This window comes from Lutra lutra, chromosome 9 (assembly GCF_902655055.1).
Source record: "Lutra lutra chromosome 9, mLutLut1.2, whole genome shotgun sequence".
Lineage (NCBI taxonomy): Eukaryota > Metazoa > Chordata > Mammalia > Carnivora > Mustelidae > Lutra > Lutra lutra.
In genome coordinates, this window is record NC_062286.1 from 42,586,725 (window position 1) to 42,601,022 (window position 14,298).

Here is a 14,298-nt window from a genome sequence, read left to right on the forward strand (position 1 = left end):
GTCTTAGCTTGAGCTCCTGCCTTGCTGTCTTGATATCTTGTCTTTCTCACACAAAGAAGGGACTATTGCCAACATGGCTCAGAACCCATGACTTGTTTTCTCCAAACCTGAAACTAGACCATTGTGCTTACTGTTAAGATAATGCCTATTCTTTGACACCAGACAGTACAAATATTGTGAGCTCTTTGTTATTATAAAGGAAAGATGTCGTGGTCATTCTTATTCTCAATGTGTAGGCTTCAAACATAAGAGCTGCTCAATAGGTATTTGTTGAATTATGAATAAATATACAAGTAAATATATAAAGGATATTTGACATGATTTAGTCAGCAGTTCACACTCTGGGATTATATATATCAGCATGTTTGTGTATATTATCTAGATATTTCTTCAATCAGCTGACACACCTGGAGGTAATTTAGATAGTCTTGTCATTCAATAAATCCTTGTCTTCTTATATCTCCAACAAATATACTCTCAGTTTCTGAGATGAAATACGGGATTAGGAAAACTGCCTTCTGTTAAATCATACCAAAAGGGTTTGAATTTATTATTTTTGTAGAAATTAAGATCCTGAAAGGAGTTGCGTGGGCTATAGCTACTCTAGTCCCCAGGAACAGGCAACAGTTCGGTTGTTGGCAAGTGGCCTGCAGGATTTGCATGATGAGTTTGTCCCTCAATCCCAAACCTTTCCTGAATGGATTAACAGGAAAACAAAAAATGGTGGAACCTAAGTGGGAAATGGAGTACAAAGGCTACCTGGTATCTGTAGATAGCTATATGAGCATGCAGCTCGCAAACACGGAACAATAAACCAATGGAACATTGTCTGCACATTTGGCTAAAGATTTAATAAGGTGTAATAATGTCCTTTATATCAGGGGTGTTGAAGAACAGGAAGAAGATGGGGGAAATGAAAGAATAGCATCTTTTGTGAGGAATATTTTTATATATATTTTTAGACAATAAGCATTTATTTTTTTTTTTGAAGATTTTATTTATTTATTTGACAGAGAGAGATCACAAGTAGATGGAGAGGCAGGCAGAGAGAGAGAGAGGGAAGCAGGATCTCTGCGGAGCAGAGAACCCGATGCGGGACTCGATCCCAGGACGCTGAGATCATGACCTGAGCCGAAGGCAGCGGCTTAACCCACTGAGCCACCCAGGCGCCCCAATAAGCATTTATTTTTAAGGAAACTGAAAGTAAATGCAAGATGAAGAAGTCTAAATCACATCTTGGGAAATCGGAGTAGTTTTCAGCGAAGTATCATCCATGTGATGATGTTAGCTTAGATTTGCCTTTTATCTAATTAAATATTTTATTTTAAAATAAATAAAATAAATATTTTATTTAAATAAATATTTTATTTTAAAATAAATATTTTAAATAAAATAAATATTTTATTTAAAATATTTATTCAGAGGTTACTTTTGATAGATACTATACATTTTGTATTCATGGAATATGTTATTCAGAATTTTAAGCTGGAAGAAGTTATTCATAATTATTTTAAACTATAAAAACATCAAATCTCCAAATCTTTCAATGATAGATGTAGACACATGTATAATGAATTTGAATGAATTTGAATGGACTGATTTAAACTGGTTTATGTGAGGATAATATACCCCTTATAAGAAACTTTAGAGTGATTCTTAACCAAAAGTGAACATCAGAATTATATGTAATTTTTTAGAGACATACACATGCCTGCTATGCTTTCACCATCAACTTAAATTGACTGGGCCAGATATTTATTTTTTTTTTTTAAGTTTTCCAAGTAAATTTGACACACATCTCAAAATGATGAATATGGTGGTTACTCAATTTCTGTTCTAATGGTGACAAGTGAAAAGCTGCATTAGTTTATGTAAATCATGGGAACTGCTGAAATAAGCACTCCCCAAAATGTCAGTGGCTCAGTTAATAAAGGTTTATTTCTTAATCAAATCACAATTTGTTATGGATCATTCAGGAACTAATATCCTTTCATGTAGTAGTTTCTAGTGACTACAGTTCCTTCACTTAATACTACATAGATAGCCCTTAGAGAAGAGAGGTTAGGCCTGCTTTTAATCACCTCATTCCAGAAGATCATTTTGTTAATAGAACACATTACATTGTCCCAACTAAATGGAAGGGAGGCAAGAAATATCAATTAGCAATGATCCAAGGAGAAAGCCACAAACTTTCATACTGGTGATACCCTGTAACACAATAAGTACCCAATAAATATTTAAAGATAAATATAATTCTGAAACATTATTTCTAATACTATGTGATCCTTGATAGTCTTACAACTAAATATGTCTGACTACAGAAATTTTAATAGATCAATATGCTGAATACTTTAAAACAAATCTCATATTAGTCTGGCCCTGACTAAAAATAAATAAACTACCTACTTCCTCAAAAGTTCTAAGACAGTTGTTTAATTAGTTCAACTCTTTTAAGATGCCCATTTAATTTCACTGAGAAAAATTGGTCAAATCTATTTTTCATTGCACCAATTAACTGTGTATGTAATGGTACAAGGTCTTCGACCCAACAATTATTAATGTGTATAATTGCTCCAAGTGTTGCAAATAAGGGAGACATCATTTCATAATGGGAAATTGCACTGGTCTATGAAAATTACACTTCTGCTACAGATACAGATTTACTTCTTATACTCTATTTGACTCATTTTCTTCCATGTGAATAAGCTCTGATCTCCCTATTTTTTTTTCAAAGATTTTATTTATTTTAGAGAGAGAGGGAGAGCGGAGAGAGAGGGGGAGAGCGGAGAGAGAGGGGGAGAGCGGAGAGAGAGAGAGAGCAAAGAGGGAGAGTGAGATGGAGAAGCTGACTCCCTGCTGAGCAGAGAGTCTGACTCAGGGCTAGATCCCAGGACCCTGAGATCATGACCTGAGCAGAAGGCAGATGCTAAAGGACTGAGCCACCCAGGTGCGCCTGATCTCCATCTTTAAACCCAGAATATATTTTCAGTTCCAAGGAAGAAATCAATGTACTTTGATCATCAACTTGTGCAATATGCAAATCTAAAGATTAAAGGGAATGTAAGCTGGGCCTATAGGATTGGTGAATTATTTATAGCTTCTGTGACATAAATTTCTACCTATTTTGTGTTTTTTTTTTCAAGGATGATGTGAGGATAATGTATAATGTGTATTACATTACAAAATGCAGCTATAAACAAACTAAAAACTTAATATATGAGGTTGACCCTGTGAAGTTATTTATGAAGATGTGGTAAAGCTAATATAGAAATTTCTTGATCAGTATTTGTTGAAAGAGTGAATAAATACAAGAAGATTAGTTTGACAGGACCTCCCTACAGCTTATACAGGGATACCAGACTTAAGAGTTTTAACACAGTAAGCAGCTAGGAGACGTTTTTGTCCAGGCAAGTGATGCATTTCTTTTTGTGAACTAATTCTTGTCTTTAAGAGAAAGAGCTACTATAAACTCTGAGATTTTTGCTATTCTCAGTCAAACAGAACCTATGATAATTTTTAGAAAGTAGTTGGGGACAATTATTTGCGGTGTGCAACTAATCATGATTTGAGCCATTTAGCTAAAAGATCTTTTCAGGGGCACCTGGGTGGCTCAGTGGGTTAAGCCGCTGCCTTCGGCTCAGGTCATGATCTCAGGGTCCTGGGATAGAGTCCCACATCGGGCTCTCTGCTCGGCGGGGAACCTGCTTCCCTCTCTCTCTCTCTGCCTGCCTCTCTGTCTACTTGTGATCTCTCTCTGTCAAATAAATAAATAAAATCTTTTTTTTTTAAAGATTTTATTTATTTATTTGTCATAGAGAGAGAAGCGAGAGTGAGCACAGGAAATGTAGAAAGTTTGGCAAATTGTGCTATATTAACATTAATAACTTTTGATTTGTCAAATGACACTTCTATTAGTAAAAAGCAAGTCTCTGGGTTGGAGAAGTTAATTGCAAAATATGTATCCCAAATAAAGAATTTATATTCATTAAAAATAAATAAATAAATAAATGGCATCACCAAATTCATAAGTAATGCCTGACTTTATAAGAGAATAAAGACTTATCCTTCACTCCTCTTTTTCCATACTACTATTCATGGCATTTCTTCTTCTTCTTTTTCTTTTTTAAGATTTCATTTTTTATTTATTTGAGAGAGAAATAGAGAGTGCGGGGAGAGGCCGAGGGGGAGAGAGAGAGAGTCCTAAGCAGACTCTGTGCTCAGTAGTGAGCCTGACATGGGGCTCAATCTCACAACCCTGAGATCATGACCTGAGCCGAGAAATCAAGAACTGGACACTTAACCACCCAGGTGCCCCTATTCATAGCATGTCTAAGGAAACAACAAATACTGCTTACTGTACTTTTTAGCTCAGAGATTATTACATCACTGATTGCTTCAAAATTATCCTAACTAGTTTCACTGTCACTAGTTTTGCCTCAATTCCCACAGTGCTATCATATTTGTGTTTTCAAACTTTATGTCTGATATGTGCTTTTCCTAAATAAGATGTTTTTAATGGTTGCCTATAAAGTTCCACATGTCTACCCCATCAGCTAGCAATTATGACCTAGGAGACAAATTTAGTCCACTACTTATTTCTGTAAGCGTGACAAGCTAAAATGATTTTTACATTGATTATATTTTAAGTAATTATATAATTACCTAAACAATATCTTTGATTGTGCCTCTTGGTCTATAAAATCTAGAATATTTACTTGTTGGCTCTTTATAGAACAAGACTGTAGACTCCTATGTGAGCAAACTGTGAAAAGCCCATTACATACACTGTTACCCTATCAGCCTACTCTCCCACTACACCATTAACCCTTAAGTTTCTAACCAAGCCGATTCTGGAAATTGTTGAATGTTCAGGAAATAAAATGCTCATTCTCAGCTCTGAGGCTTACCTCAGTACCCTCTAAATCTGACACATTTACCTATTCTATATCATTGGGTAAGCCCTTTCTTCCTTCAACTTCAATTTACCTTCCAGGAAACTTTATAGAACTTCTTTGTTCTAAGTAGGAGTCAGTTTGGTTCTCTGGCAAACTGTCATTTTTAAATCTGATAGTACTTGCTCTTCAGTGGAATGTCCACTAAATGGCTACCACAGTAGCTCCCATCTAATATGTTCCTCTGCACTAGGACTTGCCACATCCCTATGAAGAGATGGATCCTATATCTCTACCCTTTGAATCTGGGCAGGATTTCCAACTTTACTAATATGCTATAACAGAACTGACACTATGACAGATGTGAGACGATCCCCTATGAGGCCTGGCAGCTTGTGACTCCTGCCACTTTGAAGCTGCTGTCCAGGTAAGAACTGTCATTACCTTGGGTCCATCAAGTGTCTATTAGCCTGTTACCTAATAATCTGATTATATGATGAGGCCATGGTGAATGCTATGGCATCTACAGACAGAGAGGTGTAGGGGCAATGAGACACCAGGCACATGAATGAAGAAGCCACTGTGGAAGCAGATCTGCCAGCCCTGACGCTCTATGTTATACTATATGGATCAGAGGCAAATTGCCCATCTGAGTTCCTTCTACATTCCTACACCTATAAAATGTAAGTGAAATGAAATTGTAGTTTCCAACCACTAGCTTTGGGGGGTGGTTTGTCACAATGCAATATCCAGCCAGAACAAAATAACTTCCTCATTGCTAATTTGTTTTCCCATTTGAATGTAAGGTTTAGATGACTGGATAGAATTCTCCCTTACTGAGTTTGTTTCACGAAGCTTGGCATATGGGAAATACCTGTTACATGCTTATTGAATGAATGAGTGCATTTTCAATGTTGAATATAAGACTGAATATGTAAAAGTTCCAGGAAGTGTGTAGCTAGCAGATGCTGTCTCCTATGGAGAGAAGAAAAAATAGGGGAAGTGATAAGAAAGTGGCAATAATGGTAAGGAGGCAGAAAGTGGACTTATATGGGCAAGAGGGCAAATACTGGGGAGGAGGTGGTATGAAGGTGTGTTGGGGGTTACCAAGACCAACTCTAGGTTTGATGATTCATTAATGGATTTAACATTTAGTCTAACTAATGACTATGATTTATTGTGGTAAATGAATATATAGTAAAATTTCCAGAAGGAAAGCAGATGAGGTTAAGTCCTGGGAAAACCAGGTACACATTTCTAAAGCTTCTCTCCTGGGGGAATCATACAGGATGGTACCCGCAATGAGTTGTGACAACATTTGTGAAATGTTGCCAACTAGGGAAGCTCATTAAAGACTCAGCATCCAGCGGTTTGATCATATAGGTAGCTTCTGCCTAGCACATACTGAAATTCTAGACATTCAGAGTAAATCAGGTGTTCAGTATAAATTATGTTTATACAAATAGTTTAGACATAGTAAATAAGCCACTCTGATCAGTTCTGGGGATGATGGAAATCCTCCTGATACCTGTTTCTAGATGACAGCTGAGGGACAAACTTATAAGGAGGTCTTTCAAAGAATAGCAGTCAGGGGGTGCCTGGGTGGCTCAGTGGGTTAAAGCATCTGCCTTCAGCTCAGGTCATGATCCCGGGGTCCTGGGATCAAGCCTGGGTATCAGGCTTTCTGCTCAGCAGGGAGCCTGTTTCCCCCCCCCCCCCTCTCTGCCTGCCTCTCTACCTACTTGTGATCTCAGTCTGTCAAATAAATTAAAAAAAAAATCTTAAAAAAAAAGAATAGCAGTCAGGTCTTCTATTGTAACGCTTTTATGCATAGAAGGGAAAGGATATATCGTCCTTAGAGGCTACCTCAGCCCCTCAGACACTGTCATTAGGATGTCATTTGTAACTCCTGAGGAAAAAACTTAGCGCTGTGTTAACCTTATATCAAGTAGATCCACATTTTCAGTTAGGACAATCCTCTACTGACAGTCTTTAACAGAACATGTAAAAAGTTAGTTTTTAGTAGGAAAGATAAACAGATTCTTTCCAAACAATTCTTACATTAAAAGAGAATCTTTGAATTTTTTTTTTTTTAATGCTACAAATACTAATTGACTACCTGCCATGCATAAGGGCATGTGCTAAGGTCTTTAATGATGACTTTCAAATAGGGACTTCCCATTAGGACTTAGAAAAACAGAGTGGAAGACTGACTAATACAGAAATAACTACACCATAATCTGGCAAGGGCTAGACTGGAGGCCTATATGGTTTGCTTTTCGCACATATCAAAGGATACAGCTAATGCTGTTGGAGAGAATGTTGGGAATATCCCTCTTCTGAAGTGCCTGGTGGGTCAAAAGTTTAATTATGAGTGGGATTTATTAGGGCAGAAACAAGAAGGGGTTTGCCTTTTCAGTAGAGAGAATAATTCGCCCAAAGGCTTTAGAGTCCATAACACATTAAAGAATTGCAAATAAAGTCTGTTGCTAGAATGCAGATCTTTGAGTGGAAAAATTAGAAGTGAAAATGAAAAATCATGCGAATTGAGATTATTAAACAGATTTCATGGGCACAATAGCAGGTCTAAACTTCAAAAAAAGGCAATGAGAAGTCCATGAAGACCTTCAAAGTAAAAAGCAAGGGTTAGAAGAATTTAAAAATGTATTTTCAAATTCTGATGTAAACAATGGATTACAGCAAGTTTTTCTTATTTTAGTTTTTTATTATTTTTATTTATTTATTTAATTTTTTGTTTATTTAATTTATGTATTTGTTTTTTATTTTTTAAGACTTACTTTTTAGACAATTTCAGGTTTACAGCAAAGTTGAGGGAAAGATACAGCGATTCCCAATATATGCTCTGCCCTCACACATGCATTGACTCCTGTATTACCAACATTCCCCACAAGAGGTGGGGAATATGTTAAAACTAATGAACTACACTGACATATCATAATCATACCATAGTTTATATAATGGTTCACTTTTGGTGTTGTATATTCTATGGGTTTAGTCAAATGTATGGTGACATGTATCCAATATTACTGTACTATCATATCTTTCACTGCCCTAAACATCATCCTCTGTGCTCCACCAATTTATCTTTCCTTCATCTCAGTCCCTGGCAATCACTGATCATTTTGCTCTCTCCACAGTTTTGCTCTTTCCAGAATATAATGTATTAGAATCATACAGTATATAGCCTTTTCAGATTGGTGTCCTTCATTTAGTAATGTGCATTTAAGGTTCTCCTATGTTTTTTCATTGCTTGATAGTTCATTTTGTTTTAGTGCTGTATAATATTCCATTGTCTAGATGTGCTACAATTTATTTGTCCATTCACCTACATACTAAAGGGCAACTTAGTTGCTTCCAAGTTTTAGCAGTTATAAATAAAGTTGCTATAAAAACGTGCATGCATGTTTCTGAGTGGACATAAGCTTTTAACTCCTTTCAGTAATATCAAGGAGTACAACTCCTCCATTACATGACAGAAGTATCTTTAGTTCATAAAAAACTGCTAACTGTCTTCCAGAATGGTACACCATTTTGTATTCCAGCATTATAATAGAGTTCCTATTGCTCCACATTCTTGCCAGCATTTGGTGTTGCCAGTGCTCCAAACTTTGGTCATTCTAATAGGTATACAGTGGTATATTATTATTATTTTAATTTGCATTTCTCTAATGACATGAGTGTGCAATATCTTCTCATCTGCTTACTTAGCATCTGTATATTTTCTTTGGTGAGATATGTGTTAAGGTTCTTGGCTCTTACCTATCAAGTTATTTTGTTTTCTTTCTCTTAAGAGTTTTTTTGTATATTCTGGATAACGGTCTTTTATCAGATATGTCTCTTGAAAATATTTCTCCCAGTCTGTGGCTTATCTTTTTATTCTCTTGATATTGCCTTTTGTAGAACAGGTTTCAATTTTAATGAAATCTAGTTTATATATTATTTCTTTCATGGGTTGTGCCTTTGATGTTGTATAAAAAAGTTAGTTATCACTATACTTGAGGTCATCTAAATCTTCTCTTATGTTATCTTCAAGGATTTTGATAGTTTTGCATTTTACATTTAGGTTTGTGATCTATTTTGGGTTAATTTTGGGTAAGGGTAAGTCTGTGTCTAGATTTAATTTTTGGATACAGATATCCATTTTTTCCAGTACCATCTGTTGAAGAGACGATCTTTGCTCCATTGCATTAATGGTGTTTGCTCCTTTGTCAAAGATCAGTTGACTATACAGATGTGGGCATATTTCTAGGCTAATTTTTCATTGACTTCTTTGTTTATTCTTTGTCAAAATCAAATATCTTCATTTCTGCAGCCTTACAGTTAAGTCTGGAAATTGAGTAGTGTCAGTTCTCCAACTTTGTTCTTCTCCTTCCATATTGTGTTGGTTATTCTGATTCTTTTGACTCTCCCTATAAACTTTAGAATCATAGAATCAGTGTGTTGATACTGACAAAATATTTTGTTTGGATTTTCATTGAGGCTGAATTTACTCTGTAGACTGAGGTGAGAAGAACTGGTATCTTGACAATATTGAGTTTTCCTATCCATGAACATGGATCATTTCTCCATTTAGTGTTGCCTTGACTTCATTTTCCAGTTTTGTAGTTTTCCTCATCTAGACCTTTATAGATTTTGTTAGATATATACCTAAGAATTTCATATTTTGGTCCTAATGTAAATGGCATTGTGTTTTTTAGTTTCAAATACAACTTATTCATTCCTGGTATATAGGAAAGCAACTTGGCTTTGTATATTAACTCTGTTGTACAACTTGGCCATAATTGCTTATTATTTCCAGGAGGGCTTTTAAAAATTTTTGTGGATTTTCCACATAGATGATATGTCATTTGTAAATATAGACAGGGTATTTCTAATCTGTATACATTTTATTTCCTTTTCTTGTCTTACTGCATTAGCTATTACTTCCAGGATGATACAAAAGGAATGGTGAGAGAAGACATTCATGCCTCATACCTGATTTTAGTGGCAAACTTTAATTTCTCACTATTAAATATATTGGTTGTAGAATTTTTTATATACTTTTTATTAAGTAGAGGTAATTCTCTCTATCCCTAGTTTACTGAGAGTTTTTATCACGGATTGGTTTTGAATTTTGTCAAATGCATTTTTCTGCACTGATTGATACAATTGTGTAATTTTTCTTTTTAAGCATATTGATATAAGTTGCATTCAATTTTTTTTAAATGCTGAAGCAGTGTAGCATACCTGGTATAAATCCCACTTGGTTGTGATGTGTAATTCTTTTTATACAATAATGGATTCTCTTTTCTAATACATTTATTGTAAATTTCTCTATGATCATCAAAGATATTGTCCTATAGTTTTCTTGCTATGTGTTTGGTTTCAGTGTTAGTGGTTTTCATAGAAAGCTAGAAGTATTTCTTGTACTTCTATACTCTGAAAGAGAATGTTTAAAATTGGTACATTTTCTTCCTTAAGTATTTAGTGAAATTCACCAATGAACCCATCTAAGCCTTGTGCTTTCTGTTCAATAAAGTTATTGATTACTGATTCAGTTTAATTAATATATATATATGCCTATTCAGATTGTCTTCTTTTTTCTTGTATGGCTTTTAGCAAACTGTGTCTTTCAAGAAATTGGTTCATTTTATCCAAGCTATCATATTTGTGTCTTAGTAATTTTTGTTCTCTTTTTTTCTTAGCCTAACCTTCAGTTATTTTTATAAGGCCTTTTGCTTTTAAATTTCTCTGCTATCACACATTATTTTCTTTATATAGACTTTAAACCAATTCTAAATTCTTACTATGTAGTATCTGTGAAAAAATATATTTATATTGAATTTATATATAATTTATAAATATGTAGACTATGCATACATATACAAATGTGTCTTATTATCTACACCTATGAAATGTGTGCAATGTGTGATAATAAGGACTTTGACAGTATGCTGAGATATCTCTCTCTCTCTCTCTCTAAATATATATACACATACACACCTATACATACATACACACATACACAAGTATTAACTATTGTACTCTAAAATATTAATCAATGATTGAGGCTACTGCAATAATTTTGAAGCAATGGCAAGGCCAGGTCTATTTTTGGACATTGAGAACAAACTATTTAAAGAAATCTCCCCAAATAAAGTAACACATAAATTTTCAACATAAATTATTGTTTAAAAAAATATTAATGCCTGGAATAGCTAATGGCAAATAAAGGGACTCTTCAGAAACCAGAAAGCACAAGAAAATGAGAGATCTAATGAGAAACAGGGGGGTCAAGTCAGCTTTTCTCCTGGGATTATCAATTCCTGGAAGCCAGAATTTGAAGAGTTATACAACTAAGTTATTGGAGGACAAAGAAAGAGGCCCAACAGGATGAGAGTTCAGATTTAAGGATCCCACACAAAATCAAATAATTCAAGAAGCAATTCTCTCAATAGGTGAAGTCAAAAGAAAATCCAATTTTATGGAAATGGGGAGGAAGCCTGAGTGATTAACCCTTGGTCCTGAGCCAAAATAAAAAGCATCTGTGGAGAATTTATAAGTCTCTACTCACACAGGTCTGTAAGTTTGAATCTATATTCGTTTGTATCACTCTCCCCCATCCCTCTGCCAAAACTACCCTGAGATTTAGTAAAACAGCTCAAAATTGGTAGAGTCCACAGACAGTTGATAGAAACAAATGCAAGTCCTCTTTAGACTAATATATATCCTTAATCATAATTTCAAATAATTCTCAAAACTGAGAATTCAAGAAATAGAAGCTCATATTCAAAAACAACTAAACACCTAAGGAACTGAAGCCATCAACAGAAGCTATTAATGAAACAACAACAACAACAAACACACACACACACACACACACACCCCTTAAGCTAAATACTGGAGCTATAGAATATAATATAAATGGGTTTTATATATTTAATGAAATAAAAAATAAAACGAAAGTATGATAAAAGTATAAGATACGAAAAAATCTGACAAATTTGAAAATTAACTAAATAAGTTCTGGGCTGAAAAATAAAGTAAGTTATGTAAAAATAAGATAATGAGTTTAAAGTTCAGATTTTTCACAGTTGAGATAATTAGTGACCTGGAAATTTGTAGTAAGAAATTACACAGAATGAGGCAAAGAGACAAAGATAATTAGGTAAATAAAAATAAAGACACAGTCATAAAAAAATAGAATATAGTAAGATGGTGTAGCATACATGTAATTTGTGTCCCCTCAAAAAAGAGACAATAGGAAAAATGGGCATGAGCAATATTTGGAAAAATAATAGCTGACAAATGTCGGGATGAATGAAATAGCCAAATTTTGATTTCAGGAAGTTTAATACATCTAAGACGAAATTATACACACTCACAGACACTCACTGACAAAAGTTAATATAACTATAGAAAACCAAAGACACCAACATAATTATAAAACACAGCTCAGATAAAATATAATCGAAAAGGAATAACAGTTATATGAAAGCTAAATGCTCAGCAGAAAGAAAGCCTCATCAGAAAACAGCATGATGTGGGGCACCTGAGTAGCTCAGTTGGTTAAGTGTCTGCCTTTGGCTCAGGTCATGATCCCGGGTTCCTGGGATTGAGTCCCGCATTAGGCTCCCTGCTCGGTGGGGAGTCTGCTTCCGCCTCTATCTCTCTCTCTCTGCCTGCCTCTCTGCCTACTTGTAATCACTGTCAAATAAATAAATAAAATCTTTAAAAAAAACCAAAAAAACAGCATGATGATATCCTCAGCTATAGAGGAAACATAATAGATATGGTAATTCTATACCCTGTGAAATTATTTTTCATTTTCTTTAACTTTTTAAAAGAAAGTTAATAGAGTAAAACCATAAATCTCACAGATTTATCTTAAGAAAAAAAAAAACAAAACATTCTGGAAGGAAGGTCTAAAAATTGAGAAAGGCCAGATTGTAGCCACTCCACAGAAATGTGATGAATCCCCAGCCAAGATCTGGTTTGGGACTTCTACTGCTATAATGTGATACACTATAATAATGCATTATAATGCACTCCAATGGTGGTAATTAGTGTTGTGAGGCCAGGGTGCTGGCTTTTCTGAGAAAGCAGGGTTTTGCATGGTTTGAAGTTCTATGGCACTTGTGCTTTCTTTTTAGCTTGCCCAGATGTGAGGGAGAAGAAGAATAGGGAAGGATGTGCCTTAAAAGGTATTGATGGATAAACATAACAAATGCAGTATTACTCTTTATTTCAGCTGTTAATCAATAAATCTATTAAGAAACAAGAATTATTTATTAAATGGCAGTCTAGTTCTGTGATTTAGTGTTCTTTTAGCCTCTATAAGAGTGTATATACATATATATATCGGTTTATATATAAAGGATATGTGTGTGTGTGTGTGTATGTGGTTTATTTATTTGTTTATATTTTAATTTATTTTATATATATATGTATATATATATAAAATAATGGTTTATTTATTTGACAGAGAGAGAGAAAGCAAGAAAGGGAACACAAGCAGGGAGAGCGGGAGAGGGAGAGGCAGGCTTCCCACCAAGCAGAGAGCCCGATGTGGGGCTGGATCCCAGGACCCTGGGATTATGACCAGAGTTAAAGGCAGACGCTCAATGACTGAGCCACCCAGGCCCACCAGAAGCATATATTTTTAAATTATAAATGAGTGCATTAATTATGTGGAGACAAAAAGAGAAGCAGAGCCCCCAGAAGTTAAAAAAAAAGCCATTTTTGAAAAAGGTTGGAAATTAAACTTCTCTTTGATATCTTAAGGTGCATAAGGAAACAGCATCATTTCAGACCCACAGGCATCTGTGTAATTTCTGTAGAGCACTAAATAGAACATAAAGTTTCAGGAGCATTTCTTAGTATCTAATTTACTACTAGGAAGAGATTTACACAATGAAATGAACTTCCCCATTGTTCCTTTCTTTGCTTTCTCAGTCATATTCATTAAACCCAATCTTAAATTCCTCAAAGATCCTGACAATAACATCTATTCTTTGGGACACCATACCATGTTCCATACCTAGTCAAAAAATGGTCAATTTGGAAGTAAGATAACTTGTGCATCATCTTCTGTGAGGCTATATAACTCTTCTGTGCCCAGCACTGTAAGAGTTACTATGGGGAAGTAGATATAAGGAGAAGGTATAAAATAAAGTATAAACAAGGGGCATCTGTGGGGTGATATTCAAAATGAAGCTAACCAATATATACTATGAGGAAATGTGGCTTGAGTCAGAAATCGAAGAAACTCACCCCTCATTAGTACAAACAGAAGGAGAATTCCTTGATTAAAATACAAATTTGGAGAGTTCAGGGAATGTCCAAAGTGTGAGAAGGAAAGTAAGGCTTGACCGGTGAAACTAAGAAGTCCTTTTCATGATCTGCT

The 14,298-nt window shown here is 34.9% G+C and overlaps 1 protein-coding gene across 1 annotated transcript; it reads left to right on the top strand.

Annotated features, from left to right (window-relative positions):
* The first annotated feature begins 663 nt into the window (after positions 1-663).
* LOC125109691 (small nuclear ribonucleoprotein F-like) lies at positions 664-845 on the top strand. The gene has a single exon (XM_047746834.1). It carries the CDS (start codon positions 664-666, stop codon positions 811-813), a length of 150 nt encoding a protein of 49 aa, XP_047602790.1. The 3' UTR covers positions 814-845.
* The last annotated feature ends 13,453 nt before the right edge of the window (positions 846-14,298 follow it).

Excerpts from the sequence above, each read along its gene's own strand:
- LOC125109691 (XM_047746834.1), top strand. The coding sequence starts at position 664 with ATGAGTTTGTCCCTCAATCCCAAACCTTTCCTGAATGGATTAACAGGA.